Source organism: Dipodomys ordii, unplaced genomic scaffold, assembly GCF_000151885.1.
Source record: "Dipodomys ordii isolate 6190 unplaced genomic scaffold, Dord_2.0 Scaffold67, whole genome shotgun sequence".
NCBI classification, from domain to species: domain Eukaryota; kingdom Metazoa; phylum Chordata; class Mammalia; order Rodentia; family Heteromyidae; genus Dipodomys; species Dipodomys ordii.
The window spans coordinates 1,892,957-1,908,508 of record NW_012267283.1 but is presented as its reverse complement, the minus strand read 5'-3'; the positions used below and the strand labels follow the sequence as shown (position 1 = coordinate 1,908,508).

The following is a 15,552-nucleotide window of genomic DNA, read 5'->3' as shown; positions in this document are numbered from 1 at the left end:
AAAAAAAAGAAGGCCAGTTAGAAGAAAAGGAAAGGAAAGCAAAAACAGATGCAATAGAACAACAAAAAAACAATGAACATAATAAGGATGTCAAGAAAAATTGTATACAGAGAGAACAAAGGACTCCTAAGAGGGCTTTTGATTATGTGGAAGTGAAGAATGAATTCTTTTTAGTGGTCTAAGACCTTGCAATTCAAGGGCATATATAGTCCTTGGAATTCAAGGTTCATAGCTCCATCTACATCACCTGGAATGCTGAACATCCACATCACATCCACTGAATAAGAATATCTATCGTATGATTTCTCATGTGATTCTTATCTACATTGATGTTTGAAGAGCATCGTTGTCAAGATACATTTCTAACAGGGCTGACCATAGCCCTATCACTTGAGTGTTCCTGGGAACTATGAGAAGTGCACACACCCAGGCCCCACCCTGGACTTACTGAATCAGAACTTCTTCAGGTACAACCCAGTAGTATGAGTTTTAATAAGCCCTCCAGGGATTCTCCTGTATGCTCAAGTTTGACAACCACTGGGCTTGACATATTTAACAGCCAGATGGATTTATGTTGGCCAAGTGCATTATGTCTCTAATACCCGGGATAACGTTCAAAATAATTTAACAACCCGAGTGGCTTGGTACTGATCAATCAAAATGAACAGTGTCTGTATATCTGCTTAGCTGGTTGCTCTGAGAGATATTAATTCTTTTAGTTGCTGGATATGAGGGGGTGATCAAGGTATGCTAGAGGAGGAACTGGTTCATCCCCAGTGAGGTAAGGTAAAGGGATAAGAAAAGGAATCACAGGCTACTTATTAATCATTATGGGTTTTTTTTTGTGTGTGTGGGGGGGAATAAAACCATAGACCTTGAGCATGTGAGACCATTCTCAGCCTTCCATTACATATTTCAATAACTTGCCAACTGGTATAGCCATCCCTGTGTTTATCAGCTAAACCTCAGCCTTGTCTATTGATGATAAATACCACTGTTTCTCTTCCAGACACACCAAGTGGTTCATAGCAACATTGAAAGGGAATTACTCATCAGGAAGGAACATGCTTATTCAAAATTAGCATATTTCTTTGAAAATGTAGTCTTGAAATGGAGCTCCCCATTGGAATTTTAGGCTTCAGCGATTCCTTTACTATTAGAAAAGAAAACGACTAAATCCCTTGGGCAAAGGCTGGCTCTGGACAGGGCTTGGAAGGAGCTCTGTCAGTTGATGGTCACGCGGAGCCATGGGAGTGAAGGATACACAGAGTATCATTGTGGGTAGCATGAAGTAAAAGGAAGACAAAAAGCCAAACACACTCAAAGACAGAACTGAAAAAGATCATTCTCATACGTCATTCAGCCTCTACTATATGCATTAATGGAAGTGAGTAAATTGATTGAAATGTGTAAAGGGGCTGTGTCAACAGCCCCCTTTTCCATGGGTGGGTTTCTTACTAGCATGGCAGTTATTTCCATTCGGAGGTGAGTTTTACTATCATGGCACAAAATCCTGGCCTGAGCTTTTGTGGCCTGTGTCTGCGGAGGCATATTTAGGCACTTGTGATCACGGTAAGGAGAAACGAGGATATTGCCTTCTCTCAGAAAGCACAGGAGCACAGAAACAGACGTCTGGGAAATGGTGGTCTCTTTGTAGAGAGGTATTTAGAGGGAGGGAAGTGTGCCAAGGGGATTAGCTTAGAAAATGACCCAGCAAACCTGTTCCAGGAAACACAAATGGATTGCAGTGAACCCTGGCCTAAACTAAGGCCCTGGAGATCACATAGGAAGAAATGCACTAAAACCCAGTCATCTCTTTCTTGGAAGATTTCTTTTTTTCTCTATTATCAGGGAAGGAAGAAGTCTTTGTTGACTTTTCATGTTATCTCTAATTTCCCCAGAGGGCTTATAGTCTTTCACAAAGCTCCAGTGCTGCTTGTAGACTACTAATAGTTAACTATGTGTTTTTAAAATTTCCTTGTAAACATTTAGTCTCTTATGAAGGAGTCAGTTTACTTATATGTGTTTGTCTCAACCATGTTTTTCTGCAATGTAGATGTTCCTCGAGTTTAGCTGAGCTGATCTGCTCCTAACATGCTTGAATCAAGTAACTTCTGGGTGTGTCTCAGATGGTGTTTCTGGATGAGATCAGCATTTGAATCTGTGGAGACAATGAATTGTTCTCCATATTATAAATGGGCTTCCCTGTACACTGATGGCCTGAAGAAAACATAAGGCCAAGGAAGGAGAAATTCACCTGCTTTGCCTTGTCCCACTACTTTAGCTGAGGATCTCTTTTCCTGCCGTTGGGGTGGAATTAATACTATTAGAATCCTTGGTTCTTAGGCTCTGGTCTCAGAATAAATTACACCACCAGCTATTCTAGGTCTATAGCTTACAGCTTCAATCTCTCAAAATTCACTTATACCACACACACACACACACACACACACACACACAGACACACACAGACACACACAGACACACACACACACACACACGTTCTTCCCTGAAGAATCTTGAATAGTTCTGTCTGGCCTGTTATTAGATGTGATAACCCCAAAACCTATAGTAAATTACTACCTCATTTAAAATATCTGTAGTTCAGGGGCTGGGAATGTGGCCTAGTGGTAAAGTGCTTGCCTAGCATGCATGAAGCCCTGGGTTTGTACCACATAAACAGAAAAGGCCAGAAGTGGCGCTGTAACTCAAGTGGTAGAGTGCTATCCTTGAGCAAATGAAGCTCAGGAACAGTGCCCAGCCCCAGGACTGGCTAAAAAAAAAAAAAATCTATAGTTCAAATTTTTCTTGAAGGACACCATAATCTTTGATTGGTCCTAACCTAGACAAATCTGATAATTGCTTATCTAAATATGGGGCTAATATAACTCAGTCTGCCTACTTCACTGAGTTATGAGGACTGAATGTGAATGTCTATGGAAATTGGTTTTGTAAGCTTTGAATGTAAGAAAAGGAAAAGGGCAGAAAGGCAAACTCAACACGCCAACATGTTTTATTTGATAGGAAAGCCTGGGAAAGGCAATCAAGTCTTCTTCAGCTCAACTGAAGGGGAAATGGTGCACCACCTTACATTTAGGGTCCCTTTAAATATTAGGCAGAAAAAGTAAAGTTAGGCAGGGCAGATGGAAGCGAAGTATGTTTGTTCAGGGGTAAAGGGAAGGGAGATGGTTCAGCAGTGTTGGCAGAAGGCAGTTCTAAGATACAGCTGTGGGGTGGAGGGAGAAGTCATACCATCAATGAAGTGCTCAAACAATGCATGAGATCATTATTGTCATGCATTTAACACTAAGCTAATTGTCATTGGACACCTTTACTGGGGTAAAAGAGATATTATGTGGTTAAGATATTTACAAGGTCTTAAGTTTATTGAAATGAAGATTCCCCCTGGCTTATTGGGGAAATATCCTCTTTCAGATTTTCACAATGCTATTTCATTATATAGGAGCAAAACAATTCAACTAGAGCACATGGCTCCTTAGTTATGTTCTCCCTCTTTTCCTCTCCCTTTTCCCCCCTCTCTTTTCTCTCTTTTGTAAAACCATTTTTGGTACATGCAATGTGGCATATGCAGGTTCATTCTTCTAGAAGCTATTGGATGACTGGGTATATAGATCAATCTCTTGTGACTCTCTGGACTTTAACCATATCATTCCTTTGAATGATGCTCCTTGGGGGCACTCAAGTCTGCAATCCTTAGTTTGCTTAATATGAACCATTCTAGGACAAAAACACCTTGTAAGAGCTTCCTTTGGCACCACTGTTGGTAATCACCCATTTTTGTCACCTAGAAACAGTTTGGTGATAATGATAGCTGGCTACCATTGTAACTTATCTGCTGTTCTTGAGATTGTAATGGAAGAGTCTAAACTTCCAGTGTTATGTGCTTCAGGAAGGAAGAAGGGCTGGAAGCCAAGTTTCCATTGTCTACTCTTTTCCTAATTCATGATGGTATCACTCTGGTTAAGTCCCTCACTTTCTGAGATTCTTCTTCTTTTTTTTTTTTCCTAGCTGGTCATGGGGCTTGAACACTGGGCCTGGGCCCTGTCCCTGAGTTCTTCAGCTCAAGGCTAGCAGTCTACTACTTGAGCCACAGCACCACTTCTGGTTTTCTAGTGGGTTATTGGAGATAAGAGTCTCATAGACGTTCTTGCCTGGGCTGGCTTTGAACTGTGATCCTCAGAGCTCAGCCTCCTGAATAGCTAGGATTACAGGTGTGAACCACCGGAACCCGGCTGAGATTCATTTTTTTTTTTTTACATCTGAAAATCATGAGAGGCCCTGTCCTTAAAGGTCTGAAGGTCATTACTAAGGCCCTTTCTACTGGTTACAAGAGCTCAGAGATTTCTTGTAATCATGCTGGTGCTGTCTATGAAGCTTACTTGTGAATTCTTACCGATTTGGAACAGGGCACTTTGCTTGAGAGAAAATAAAAAAGCTGATGGAAGCCATGCCAGGGGAGAGTGGAAGGAAGAATGATCATATCAGCAATAGGAAGACAAAGAAGGGTGTAGGTTGTAGTCCAGTTACTGCTGCCAAAAAGGCAGGCCTACAGTGCATGTTTCTGTGAGTCACGGAGATGGATGACAAGCTAATATGGGTGGAGAGGGTACTTGGGGTGAAAGTGGATGTGTCTATTGTAAAAACATCTCAGGAAAGAGGAACTTCTAGCCAATACCTTATTCTCAGGTTCACCACTCAGCTATTAGGGAAACCAGTGGTGGCTAGAGAGGCAGGGACAGAGTTGGGGGTTTAGAGTGACATTCACACAAGCACACAAGGATGCTTCGGAGATAGCCTTTCTCAAATCAAGGCTAGTGCTCTACCACCTGAGCCACAGTACCACTTCTGGTTTTTGAGTGGTTAATTGGAGATAAGAGTCTCATGGCAACTTTCCTACCTGGGCCGGCTTCAAACCATGATCCTCAGATCTCAGCCTCCTGAGTAGCTAGGATTACAGGTGAGAGCCACCAGCCTCCAGTTTGCCTTTATTTTTAATGCAGAGCAAAAACAGTTATCTAATGACAGACACGAGAACAAGAGCATGAATGAGCAGGGTCTCTTCATGTTGCTGCTCATGTGTACTTGAACTAGGTGGGATTATCAGCTGGATGGTCTAAGCAGCCTTGGGAAGATTCAGAGGTGGCTCTTGTTTCAAACTTCCAGGAGACATCACAATACGTATGAGTTTGCCCTATTAATCCAGAGGCATGCTGTTGGTATACCAAGGACATTCATTTTTTATGTTCTGTATTTTTGGGCCTATTCCAATTCAAGGGTAGCAAGCTGGGTAGTGACTCAACATCAAGGTCATGAACTGATTTTCTTAGGGATAAAAGGATTTGGTGTGTGTGTGTGTGTGTGTTTGTGTGCATGTATGTATGTGTATATATATATGTATATATATATATATATATATATCAGTAATTAAGAGAGCTGCTGCATATCAGAACTATTGCACACCCTCACACCGCAGAGTATATTCAGTCTATAACTGGATATCCACACAGATTTACATATTCTAATCACTGGCATTGTTGGCTGGTAGGAACCTTGGAACAGGGAAAGATGGACTGATTCTTACCTCCTAGCTCAGCTGGCTTTCGTGCAGTGAAGGAAGTGTTGATTGGTATGAAGAAGAGAGCCGGGGTGGGATTAGGTGGGAACTAGTAGTAGGGAAGGTGGGCAGCTAAAAGAAATAACTTTTCAGGATGAGAATCTGGCTTATTCAGACACCAAAAGCCATTCATCACTCAAGAGCTGCAATTATGACTTGCAGAACATTTTGGGCTGTTCCTTCAACATAACCTGAAGGTGAGAATTGCCCATAAACTAGAGCTGCTTTGTGATTAGTAACATTTTCTTTTCTTTCCCTACCCCCTCCTCTCCACTCCCCTCTCTTCCCCTTCCCTCTTTCTTCATTTTCCCCTCCCCTTTCCCTTTCTCCTCTTCTCTCTTTCCTCCTGTTCCCTCCCATTTTCCCCTTTCTCCCCTTTCTTCTTCTCCTTTCTTCTCCCTCCTCCTCAGGTCAAAAAACTCCTTTCAAAGTATTTCTTCTTTGACTGTTTCATAGATTCTTAGTCATGGCTCTTGGGAGGAATGTGGTATAGTAGAGAAGTGAAGGCAAGCAGCTCGGGTTATTGTCTTGCGGACTTTGCCTTAATCCATTCTTTCAGGTTTTTCTAGTTTGTCTATTTATTATCTTTGCGGATAGGGTACACTTTAACTTCCAGAAACATAAATCTGCTTGAACTCTGCTGGGAAACTGACGGGATCCAGTGGATATAATGACAGGAGAAATCTTGGTGATTCAGAAGGGCGAGGATCAGCATGTAGCTAGACAGGCCAGGACTTAGGAGGTGGAATGAACTCACCCTCTTGAAAATGGTGTTTTGAGAAGTGGATGGAAAGAGATCTCCTCTGGAGACTGGGGTGGGTTGGTGGGTGGGAGTGGAGATGATGTCGTAGACCCTCAAACAGTCTGTGTCTCTGGGTGGCTTTTTAAAGTGGCGTGGCTTGGTTCACAAAACATAAGAACCCACGATCACATATGTTACCTGGTTTCTTTGCTGTTTACTGTGGCCTTGAACGGCTGTTTAGAGTTAGAGGGGAAAAGGTTTGAGGTTGTTGCATTGCCTGAAGGTCAGTTGGGAGAGAATTAGCTGTGATCCTCTCAAAGAAAGCAATATTGCCGTTGCTATGTGGGTTGCTAATGCAGGCGACTGATGTGAAATGGCTGGTATTTGAGATACTGTACATATCTGTCTCTTACCTGAAGGAAACGATAAAGTATACCAATAGACTGTAAAAATACACTGATTGCTTTAATAGTTGATGGAAACAATTCCTTAATTTGACCTTCTGCAAATCAGCAAATCCTTCTACAAATAGCTCAAAATTATCTAGCAGTTTCTCTTGGTAGTAGTTTCCATGTTACTCTATGTTTAAAGGAAACCTTTATTGAGTCACATATTGTAAAGACAATGGGAGTCTCTTCTATTATAAATGCTTGGTATACTACATGTAATCATGGAATATGCCAGAAGTGTAGAAGGAAAACCTTAAATCCTCTTAATTGTGCCCTGGCCACCTCAGAAAATGGCACTACCCAGCCAAATGTTATTTAGTAGCAAAATATATTTTAATGGAAAAACCATCTTAAGTAACTGAATAAAAATGTGTTCCAGAAAATTTCCCAATAGACAGCAGAGTATGTACATTTCGTGAGGATGGAGTAGCATCTATTTCATATAATTTTTATATAGATAAAACAGGCACATTTAAACATTGAAACATGTAAGAAAGATGTCATGAGGAATAACAAAATATATCACAAAATTTAAAAAGCCAACCTCAAATAACATGTTTACTAAACAAAACAAGCCCCAGCACCATGTTGGACTTCCTTGGTATAAGTTCCAGGTGGCTCAAAGAGCTGTCAGGAAGAGATGATCCTGCTTTGGGAGTATGGTGATTAAAACCCAGTCCTTCTTTTCCTGCAGGGAAAATAAAACAAAACAAAACAAACCAGATTCAAAAGACTGAGCTGAGGAGGCAAGAACTTTTGGGGGTGCTGAAGCAGAATTGAAAAATCTCAGATGTGAGCATTGTGATGGTGTTTGTAGGGATGGGGGAGGGGTGTCATTCTCTTGCAAAATGAAGGGGCCTGGAGAATAAGGGCTAACTTATGGGAAGATCTGAGGAGCCGCAGGCCTACATTTTAGCCTCCCTTCTGTCATTAGCTTCCTGTGTGACAAACTTCTCATCTGGAAACGGAAGTATTTGGACTTCCTGAGTCTAAACATCTCTTAGAGCACTGGTAAGCTATGACTTTTGGTAATAATGTCTGTTTAGGATCGATTTTTGGAAGAGATCAGAGGGAACACGACTTCTTTCTTAAGCCTGAACTAAGATTGAACAAGATCAGGTTTGTCTTCTTTATCAGAAGAGGTTTCAGGTTAAGGGACTTGATGGAGGTTGCAAGACATCATGCTGTCTCCTGTCACTCCCAGCAGGAAATAGCTCCACTGTCAGCAAGCATTTATTATCTAGTTTGGTGGCTGCATATCTACTGATTCTATAGTCCTTAATATACTTAGTATTGTAGGAGAGAAAGAAAACAACGACTACCAGCCTCATCTGGCCTTTACCAGTGCCTTGCCAAAATTATCCTGGGTACAACATAGCTCAAGTTAGCACCACAACTTGCCCTTACATGTTGGGCCCTGAAATCAAGCTGGATCAATTCTTCTTCTGGATTTGCAAACTAGGGCAGTATATGAATGTCTCTGGATATTGTATGATGCTATATAAAATGTATAAGTTATGATCAGTTCTGTTCTATGTGAACTAACCAGCAGAGAAAACTACAAGAGAGAAAGGAGCAAGAGAAGACATACACACATACACACACACACACACACAGAGCTAGAGAGACAGAAAAGATGAATCAACCCTTGAGAGATGAAGTTTTAGGTAGTGAGGCTTGGGTGGTTCTTGAATCCTTAATTCTGCTCCTTCTGATGTTCTTTCTATTCAGAGATTTCTCTGTTTTGGGATTGCATGCAAATCCCTCTACAGTGTTAATTCTTTTTTTTTCTAAACTGTTAGAATTTTAGGATGACCATCTTAAATGACCTAGGTCTCCTAGAAAAATGGATTACAGAATAAACAGAAGGAGCCTGTCTGATCCAGTTGGAGGCTAGTTAGCTTTTCATTAAGTGTGCAATACAGCTTTCAGTGTCAGTTGCCATAAATTTTCTTGACTTTTCATCTCAAGCTTTTGAATAAAATTCCAGGGCGTGTTGGACTTATATTCATAGATGCTCATAACTACTCTTACTCCATGGTAGGAGAGTGTGACTACATAGGGAATCATGCAAGCCCTATTTTTCCTTTTCTTTATCTGCACCATATAAAATGTAAAGTTATATGAAAGTAATAAATGCTTTATGTTCTTTTCTAAGTTCCTCTTTCCTCCTCCTCCTCCTTCTTTCAGCTCTTGTTTTCTTATTGTGTTTCAACTGTATCTACTCTCCATTAAAACCATGGTCTTTATCTTGGGAGATCTTGCATTTGTTCTCCAAAGTTCTCTTGAGAGTGCAGATTTGAAATTTTTCTTCAAAGATAAGGTATACTTGAGATGATACAAGAAAAATTCATTGGCAAAGGCAAATTTTCTATTATGATTTTCCTTTAATAGATGTTATTTCTTCGCAAGTTGACATTGACATTCCAGTGAAAATGATTCACCAGCAAATGGGAGAATAAACATTGACTTCATCTAGCTGAATTTCCTGTTTAAAAATGAATCTGACAATGCCCATTTGCTTTTAGTTTTCCAATAACATAGGGGGTAAATGCATGAACTACAAATCTACAGGATGTAATGCAGTATGCATATTGAAAGTCTTAAACTGGATAGATAATATTCTAACACTGTAACATTTGTAAGGACAGTGTCTGAATATTGAAATGATTTTACCCATGAAATAGCAAGCTATGACTGGTATTTCCTGAGCTTTAAACAGGTGCAATTTTAAAACTATTTTTCCATGGGCTTATTTTGATGATAGCCTTTTCTCAACTCTAATCAGAAATGAGAAACCAATTAATAGAACATAGGTTATCATAAATTTTCTTGTAAGTCAATGAAATGGTGAACATATAAAACTAAAAATACAGGATCAAAATATTTGGTTTGAGAAATAAACATTTCTTGCCAATTTCAATACTATTTTTATTGTACTCAAGAGCTTAAACATCTAATAGGCAATTTTTATAAGCTATTATTTATTTTATATCCTTGCAATTTCTATTGAAAATTTGTTTACTTAACTTCCTTCCTCACTCCCATCTACCTTCCTTCCTCCCTTCCTTCCTTCTCTTTCTTTCTCTTTCTTTCTTTCCTTTCTTTCTTATCCTTCCCTTTCCTTCTTCCCTTCCTTTCCTTTCCCTTCCTTTTCCTTTCCTTTCCTTTCATTTCCTCCCTCCCTCTCTTCCTTCCTTCCTTCCTTTCTTCCCTCCCTCCCTCCTTCCTTCCCTTCCTCTCTCTCTGTATCTTCTTTATTTATTTTCTTTCTTCTTTCTTTTTCTCTTCCTTTGTCTCTCTCTCTCTTCCTTTCATTTTAATTGTAATAAAATTTGGATCAGCACTTGTGATGATGACACAGGGAATCACAAGTTTGAGGCATAACTGGGCTACAGAGAACTTATCTAATAAAAAACCTTGAAAACAAAAACTATACAATAAAATACATGGAATGGAATGTTTCACAAATTCATATTTTTTGAAAAACGATCACATTAATTTCTCTCATGTGCTACTGAAGTGAGCCCAATGCTTGAATTAACATTGTTTTCTAGCTTTGATGATAGTGTATTTGGGGATACAAAATGCTTACACTCAAACTAGAGATACCTTCAAGATGGCTTGAGTTTCAACCTTTATATTATAGATAGACATTAATTTCTTTTGGAGTAGCCTTTACCTGGAGCAGTCGTGTCCTGTCCAAGCCGAAAGACAATGGCAACGGTTGGGTCGCACACATTTTCCACCATTTAAGCACGGAGACTGGCAAGTAGCTGGGATGAAGAAAAATTCATGTGTTTATTTAATTGGTATTTATAAATTCTAAAGATGTCTATAGAGGCTTGTGGGAAAAATCTTCCTCTATTTCTTGGTCAGCTCCACCACTATTCCTCACATACTCCCCCTCCACCTCAATTTACACAACATGTCACTGTTTTGAACTATAAATTTTTCATATACTTAGTTAAGTTGTGACTCTCTGGATGGAGCAAGCACTCAACTCTATGATTGATTATATGATTATGCCAGATACCAACTCTGATGATAATAAATTAATTTCACGGAGGATTGTCTAAAATAACAGATGATTCAAGCCCTTTGTGCACTACATGGCTTTTACTGGAATAATACTAAACCTAAAATGAGTCCAAAGTAGCTACAGATGAAACTCTGAGCAAACAACCCAAAATTTATGACAAAGACCTCTTTCTCACAAGTCTAGTCTTGAATTTATTTGTTAAAAACCTGAGGATGCTTAGATTTGATGATGTCCTAATATCAGCAAGCTCAGCACATCAAAGAGAAAGGAGAACTCCTTATAGGGAGAAAATACAATTCCTGCTCAGGAAAGTTGGAAATTCAAACTATTTCTGTCTCATGATAGCACTGAAAAGAGCCTTTTCTAGATGAAAAACTCATCTTTGATGAGATAGAAATAAATGTCATTTCTATAACTGTTCATTCGCAAAATATGGCCAATGTTTGCAAGTATCAGGCAGGAGATAAATAGAGTGATGAGGAAAAGAAAGGAGAAGTGAAATATCAGTCTGTCTCTTGGAGGGACACTCTTGGTAAGTAGGGAGTAAAATCAACCTGGAAGATCATACTCATTTGCAATCTAAAAAAAAGAGGATGAAACAAACAGGGTCAGACCTAGCAAACATAAAATTCAACAATTCAACTCCAACTCCCTGTGATTTCTGCTTTGCTGTATCTCAGGATACAGCATGACTGTATCTCAGGAACACACTGACTTTGTAGCCCTCACTGTACTAATCAACTCATTACATTTACTTCTTTGTCTAGAAAGTTAACATCTCTTTCCTTATGATCATGGCGCTCCAGTATACTGTTCTGGGCTTACTCATGCCATATGCTTTTTGCATAGGCTCATTTTCTCCTCCCTGACTTTTTCATTGATGACTCATATTTCTCTATCTTCAACTTAGCTATATCTTCTGGGAACTTAGACCATCAGGTAACTTCCTGTCATACCACTGCCCTTGAATGTTCCTCATATCTAGCAAACACCGCATGTTCATCCTTACTTCCTTACCCCCAAACTGGCTTCTGTAGCTCAGTAGATGGTACCACCTTCCTGGTTTCAAGCAGGAAACAGGGATTTTTGACTTTGAAAGACTTTTACCCCCACAACAAATCTATGACAAAGTAACATTGGTTCTATTGGTTCTTTAAAAAAATTTTTTTTTTTTTATCCAGACTTCATTACTTCTTGCCAATTCTGCCCTTATGACTTTCAACTAAGTTCTCTAGGTCTTGCTTCCCACCACTTTGTATACTGAGGCCAGATTTCCTGAAAGGAAATCTGATTACATGATTTTCTTGCTTAAACTACTTTTGTGCTTCCAATACCCACAAGGCACAATCCAGTGTGTTGAACTTCACATGTGTATATCCTGGTGTGACTCCTCTTGTTCCCCTCAGATTCTAAGCCTATGAATCCTTTTCTGAACACTGATAGTTGCTTAGTGTACCCATCTTCACTGCTCTCATAGCTCTTCCACAAAATTCAATTTACCTCAGTTTTTAACATATCCTAGTTATGTATTGATAGGCCATTCTGCATTCCTTCCCCTTTTCTGAATTAGAATTCTGGAGAGAAAGAGCTTTTGTTTTATATCCATTTGTGTACACAGTACTCAGGACATGTAAGCAGGAAAATGCACTGAGGTCTTGATGTAGGACTTAACAAAAGGAAGATTACTATGGCTCCTTGTCATTAAGGAGCTCACTGTGGTTAGAGAACCAAGAAGCTAAGAGAATACAAATAAATTTGATCAATGGCACTATAAACTGCCTGCTTTTAATTGTGTAACACCACAGATATAAAATATCAGAAAGTAGGCTACTGTGATAGAGAACAAGTTTGACAATAAGAAGAAACTCAGGCAGGAATGTGGAGGTGGATAAAGCTAAAATGGGTAGAGGAAGGAGACCAGGAGCAAAGCTGTGAGATGTGGGAGAGAAGAGGTTGCTCAGATGCAGTGGGAGAAGCCACCACTGCAGTGTCAAAGACTGATGGTAAGATAGGAACTGGGCTGTGCTTTAGCTGTGTGGAAGCCAGTCAATACAGTCTATACAGTGTGTGGACACCAGTCTATACAACACAAGAATTCAGGTTAGAATTAGAGACACTAGACAACCACACTGGTTCTCAAAGATATGCATCAATGCAATACAGTGATGTTCAGCCTGGCAATGGAAGCATAAAAGCCATCTAACCATCATCCGGAAGTCTTTTACTAGACAAGGTTAGCATAGGGTGAGCGATCCTATGCAGGAAGGAATGATAAAGATATTGGTGATCTCAGATGAAGAAGTGAGAAGGGAAGGGCACTGGTGGCTCACATTACTCAGGAAGCTGAGATCTGAGGATCACGGTTCAAAGCCAGACCAGGCAGGAAAGCCCGTGAGACTCTTATCTCCAATTAACCAGCTGAAAACCAGAAGTGGAACTGTGCATCAAAATGGTAGAATGCTAGGCCTTGAGAGAAAGAGCTTAGGGACAGTGCCCAGGCCTTTGAGTTCAAGCCCTACAACCACTAAAAAGAAAAAAAAAACAATGGAGGGGGAAAGTCAAGAAAGACTTGTTATCTGGAAGAGTGTCACCTGTACCTGCAATGATAAGGTGCTTGAAAATGGGCCTGATAGTTTGCAGGGGCGGGGGCGGGGGTGGGGGGAGGGAAGTGTGTCAAGTTTGGAAGTTTGGATACCTGAGAAGTATGCATAAATATCAAAGTTGATTGTTACAAGTGAACACTGGATAAGATTGCTTTAAGAGTTCCCAAAGTCTCCAAATTGAGTCTCTAGGATGTTTTTACTTAGTGACATTCATGGGTAGCTTAATTTGGGCTTTGCATAGGATACCAATAAAATAAAATAAACTCTAAGAGGAAACCTACCTGTATGACAGCGGGACCCAGTCCATCCAGATGGGCAGTCACACTGGTAAGGTGCCACGCAGCGACCACCATTCAAACAGGGAAGAATGCATATTGCTAAAACAAGAAAAATAAAAAGGTACTGGAAAGGATTTGATCAAGATGCACATGCTCAGAGATATTCAAGTATTCACAGAACAGTTTGTTATCCAGGAGCGAAACCTTGCATGACCCAGTAAAGAATCTTCCAGTATGTGCTCTGCTTATTAATCAGCATCACGGGAAAAGCACAACAGGAGAAGTAAATCTGCATCCATAGCCAGATGTAATTTCTCTAATGCCAAATGAACCCTTTCAGTGGGAACACACTATAATCAATGCCTGCTAAGTGCTTTGCTTTGACTCTTCACAAAACAAATCAGAATGATCTCCCATTTCCTCTCTTTTCAAATTTCCATTACAAATTATATAAGATGCTCTGAGAGGGTGTGGCTGCCTTGGGACTCTTGGACTAAAAGTGAGAATGGGAATCAGATGGGCTATCTTATAGCTTACCGTTCATAACATTTTGGTTGTAATGCAATAACTTGCTCTCATTTCCTAGAAACTGAGGCTTCGTGGGGATTGAATCAGACCTCCTCCACACCCTCCCCAGCTGACATTCCTCTTCCTAGAAGAGGTTGTTTAAAAGATGGGGACATTGTTGTCTTACTCTTCCAAGTATGGTCCTTTAACCAACAATATTGACTTCACCTAAGAGTTGGCTAGAAATGCAGATTCTTAGGCCTGAACCCAGTGCTGCTGAAGCAGGATCTATGGTTGAACAGCATCTTTAATTTGTGTACAAATTAAAGTCTAGGAAGTCATGCTCAGTGAGCTAATAAGGAAAGGCCTGTATTCCTAGGGGAATATTCCCTGAGTCTTTGTGTTCTTGGTTTGTCCTGACAGACCTTAGTAGAAAAGAATGATGAAGACGTAGAAAGGAAAAAAATGTGATTTTTTTCCATCTTTCTCTTCCTTCCTTCCTTTTCCTTTTCCTTCCTTCCTTCCTCCCTCCCTCCCTCTCTTTCTCTCTTTCTCTCTTTCTTTCTTTTGTCGGTCGTGGAGCCTGAACTCTGGGCCTGGGCACTGTCCTCCAGCTCTTCAGCTCAAGGCTAGTACTCTACCACTTGTGCCACAGAGCCACTTCTGGCTTTTTCTGCTTATGTGGTGCTGAGGAATCGAACCCAGGGCCTCATGAATGCAAGGCAAGCGCTCTACCACTGAGCCACCTTCCCAGCCCCCTTTTCATCTTTCTTAATCACTTAAAAATATTTGCTTTGGTGAGAAGTTAACAGCCTTCCATCATTCAACTTCTTTATAGAATAGTTGAAAAGATCATATTTATGAAGTGCGGTTTTGGGACTTGGACTCAGGGCCTAGCTTTTTTAACTCAAGGCTGGTGTTCTACCACTTGAGCCACAGCTCTACATCTGGCATTTTAAGATTAATTGGAGAGAAGAGTCTCATAGACTCTTCTTCCCAGGCTGACTTTGAATTGTGATCCTCCGATCTCAGCCTCTAGAGAGGCTGGGTGTGAGCCACCAGCACTCAGCTTTCATATTTATTAAGTTTTAGAGTCTGATTTTAGGCAAAAAATAACTTGCATAGACCAATGGCATCACATCAATGACTCATCACACATTATTCCTAATGAAAACAGGAAATATAGTTGATCCTTTCATCCCAAGATATTGAAGCACAGTATAGTTTAGGCATTCGGAAACATTTAAACTGCTAGTGTACTTTCCCCTGATAAGTTCTGAACATATTTCTATAAGG

At 40.2% G+C, this 15,552-nt stretch overlaps 1 protein-coding gene across 1 annotated transcript in view; it reads right to left on the bottom strand.

Moving 5' to 3' along the window:
* Positions 1-7,143: 7,143 nt before the first annotated feature.
* The window catches only part of Svep1 (sushi, von Willebrand factor type A, EGF and pentraxin domain containing 1), a 165,084-nt gene continuing 156,675 nt past the window's right edge, over positions 7,144-15,552 (bottom strand). The window contains exons 47-49 of the mRNA XM_013023225.1: positions 13,753-13,848; positions 10,509-10,602; positions 7,144-7,514 (exon numbers count right to left, since the gene is read on the bottom strand). Of these exons, the coding sequence (XP_012878679.1) occupies positions 7,493-7,514; positions 10,509-10,602; positions 13,753-13,848 (212 nt within the window). The 3' untranslated portion in view covers positions 7,144-7,492. The remainder of the gene's footprint in view (positions 7,515-10,508; positions 10,603-13,752; positions 13,849-15,552) is intronic.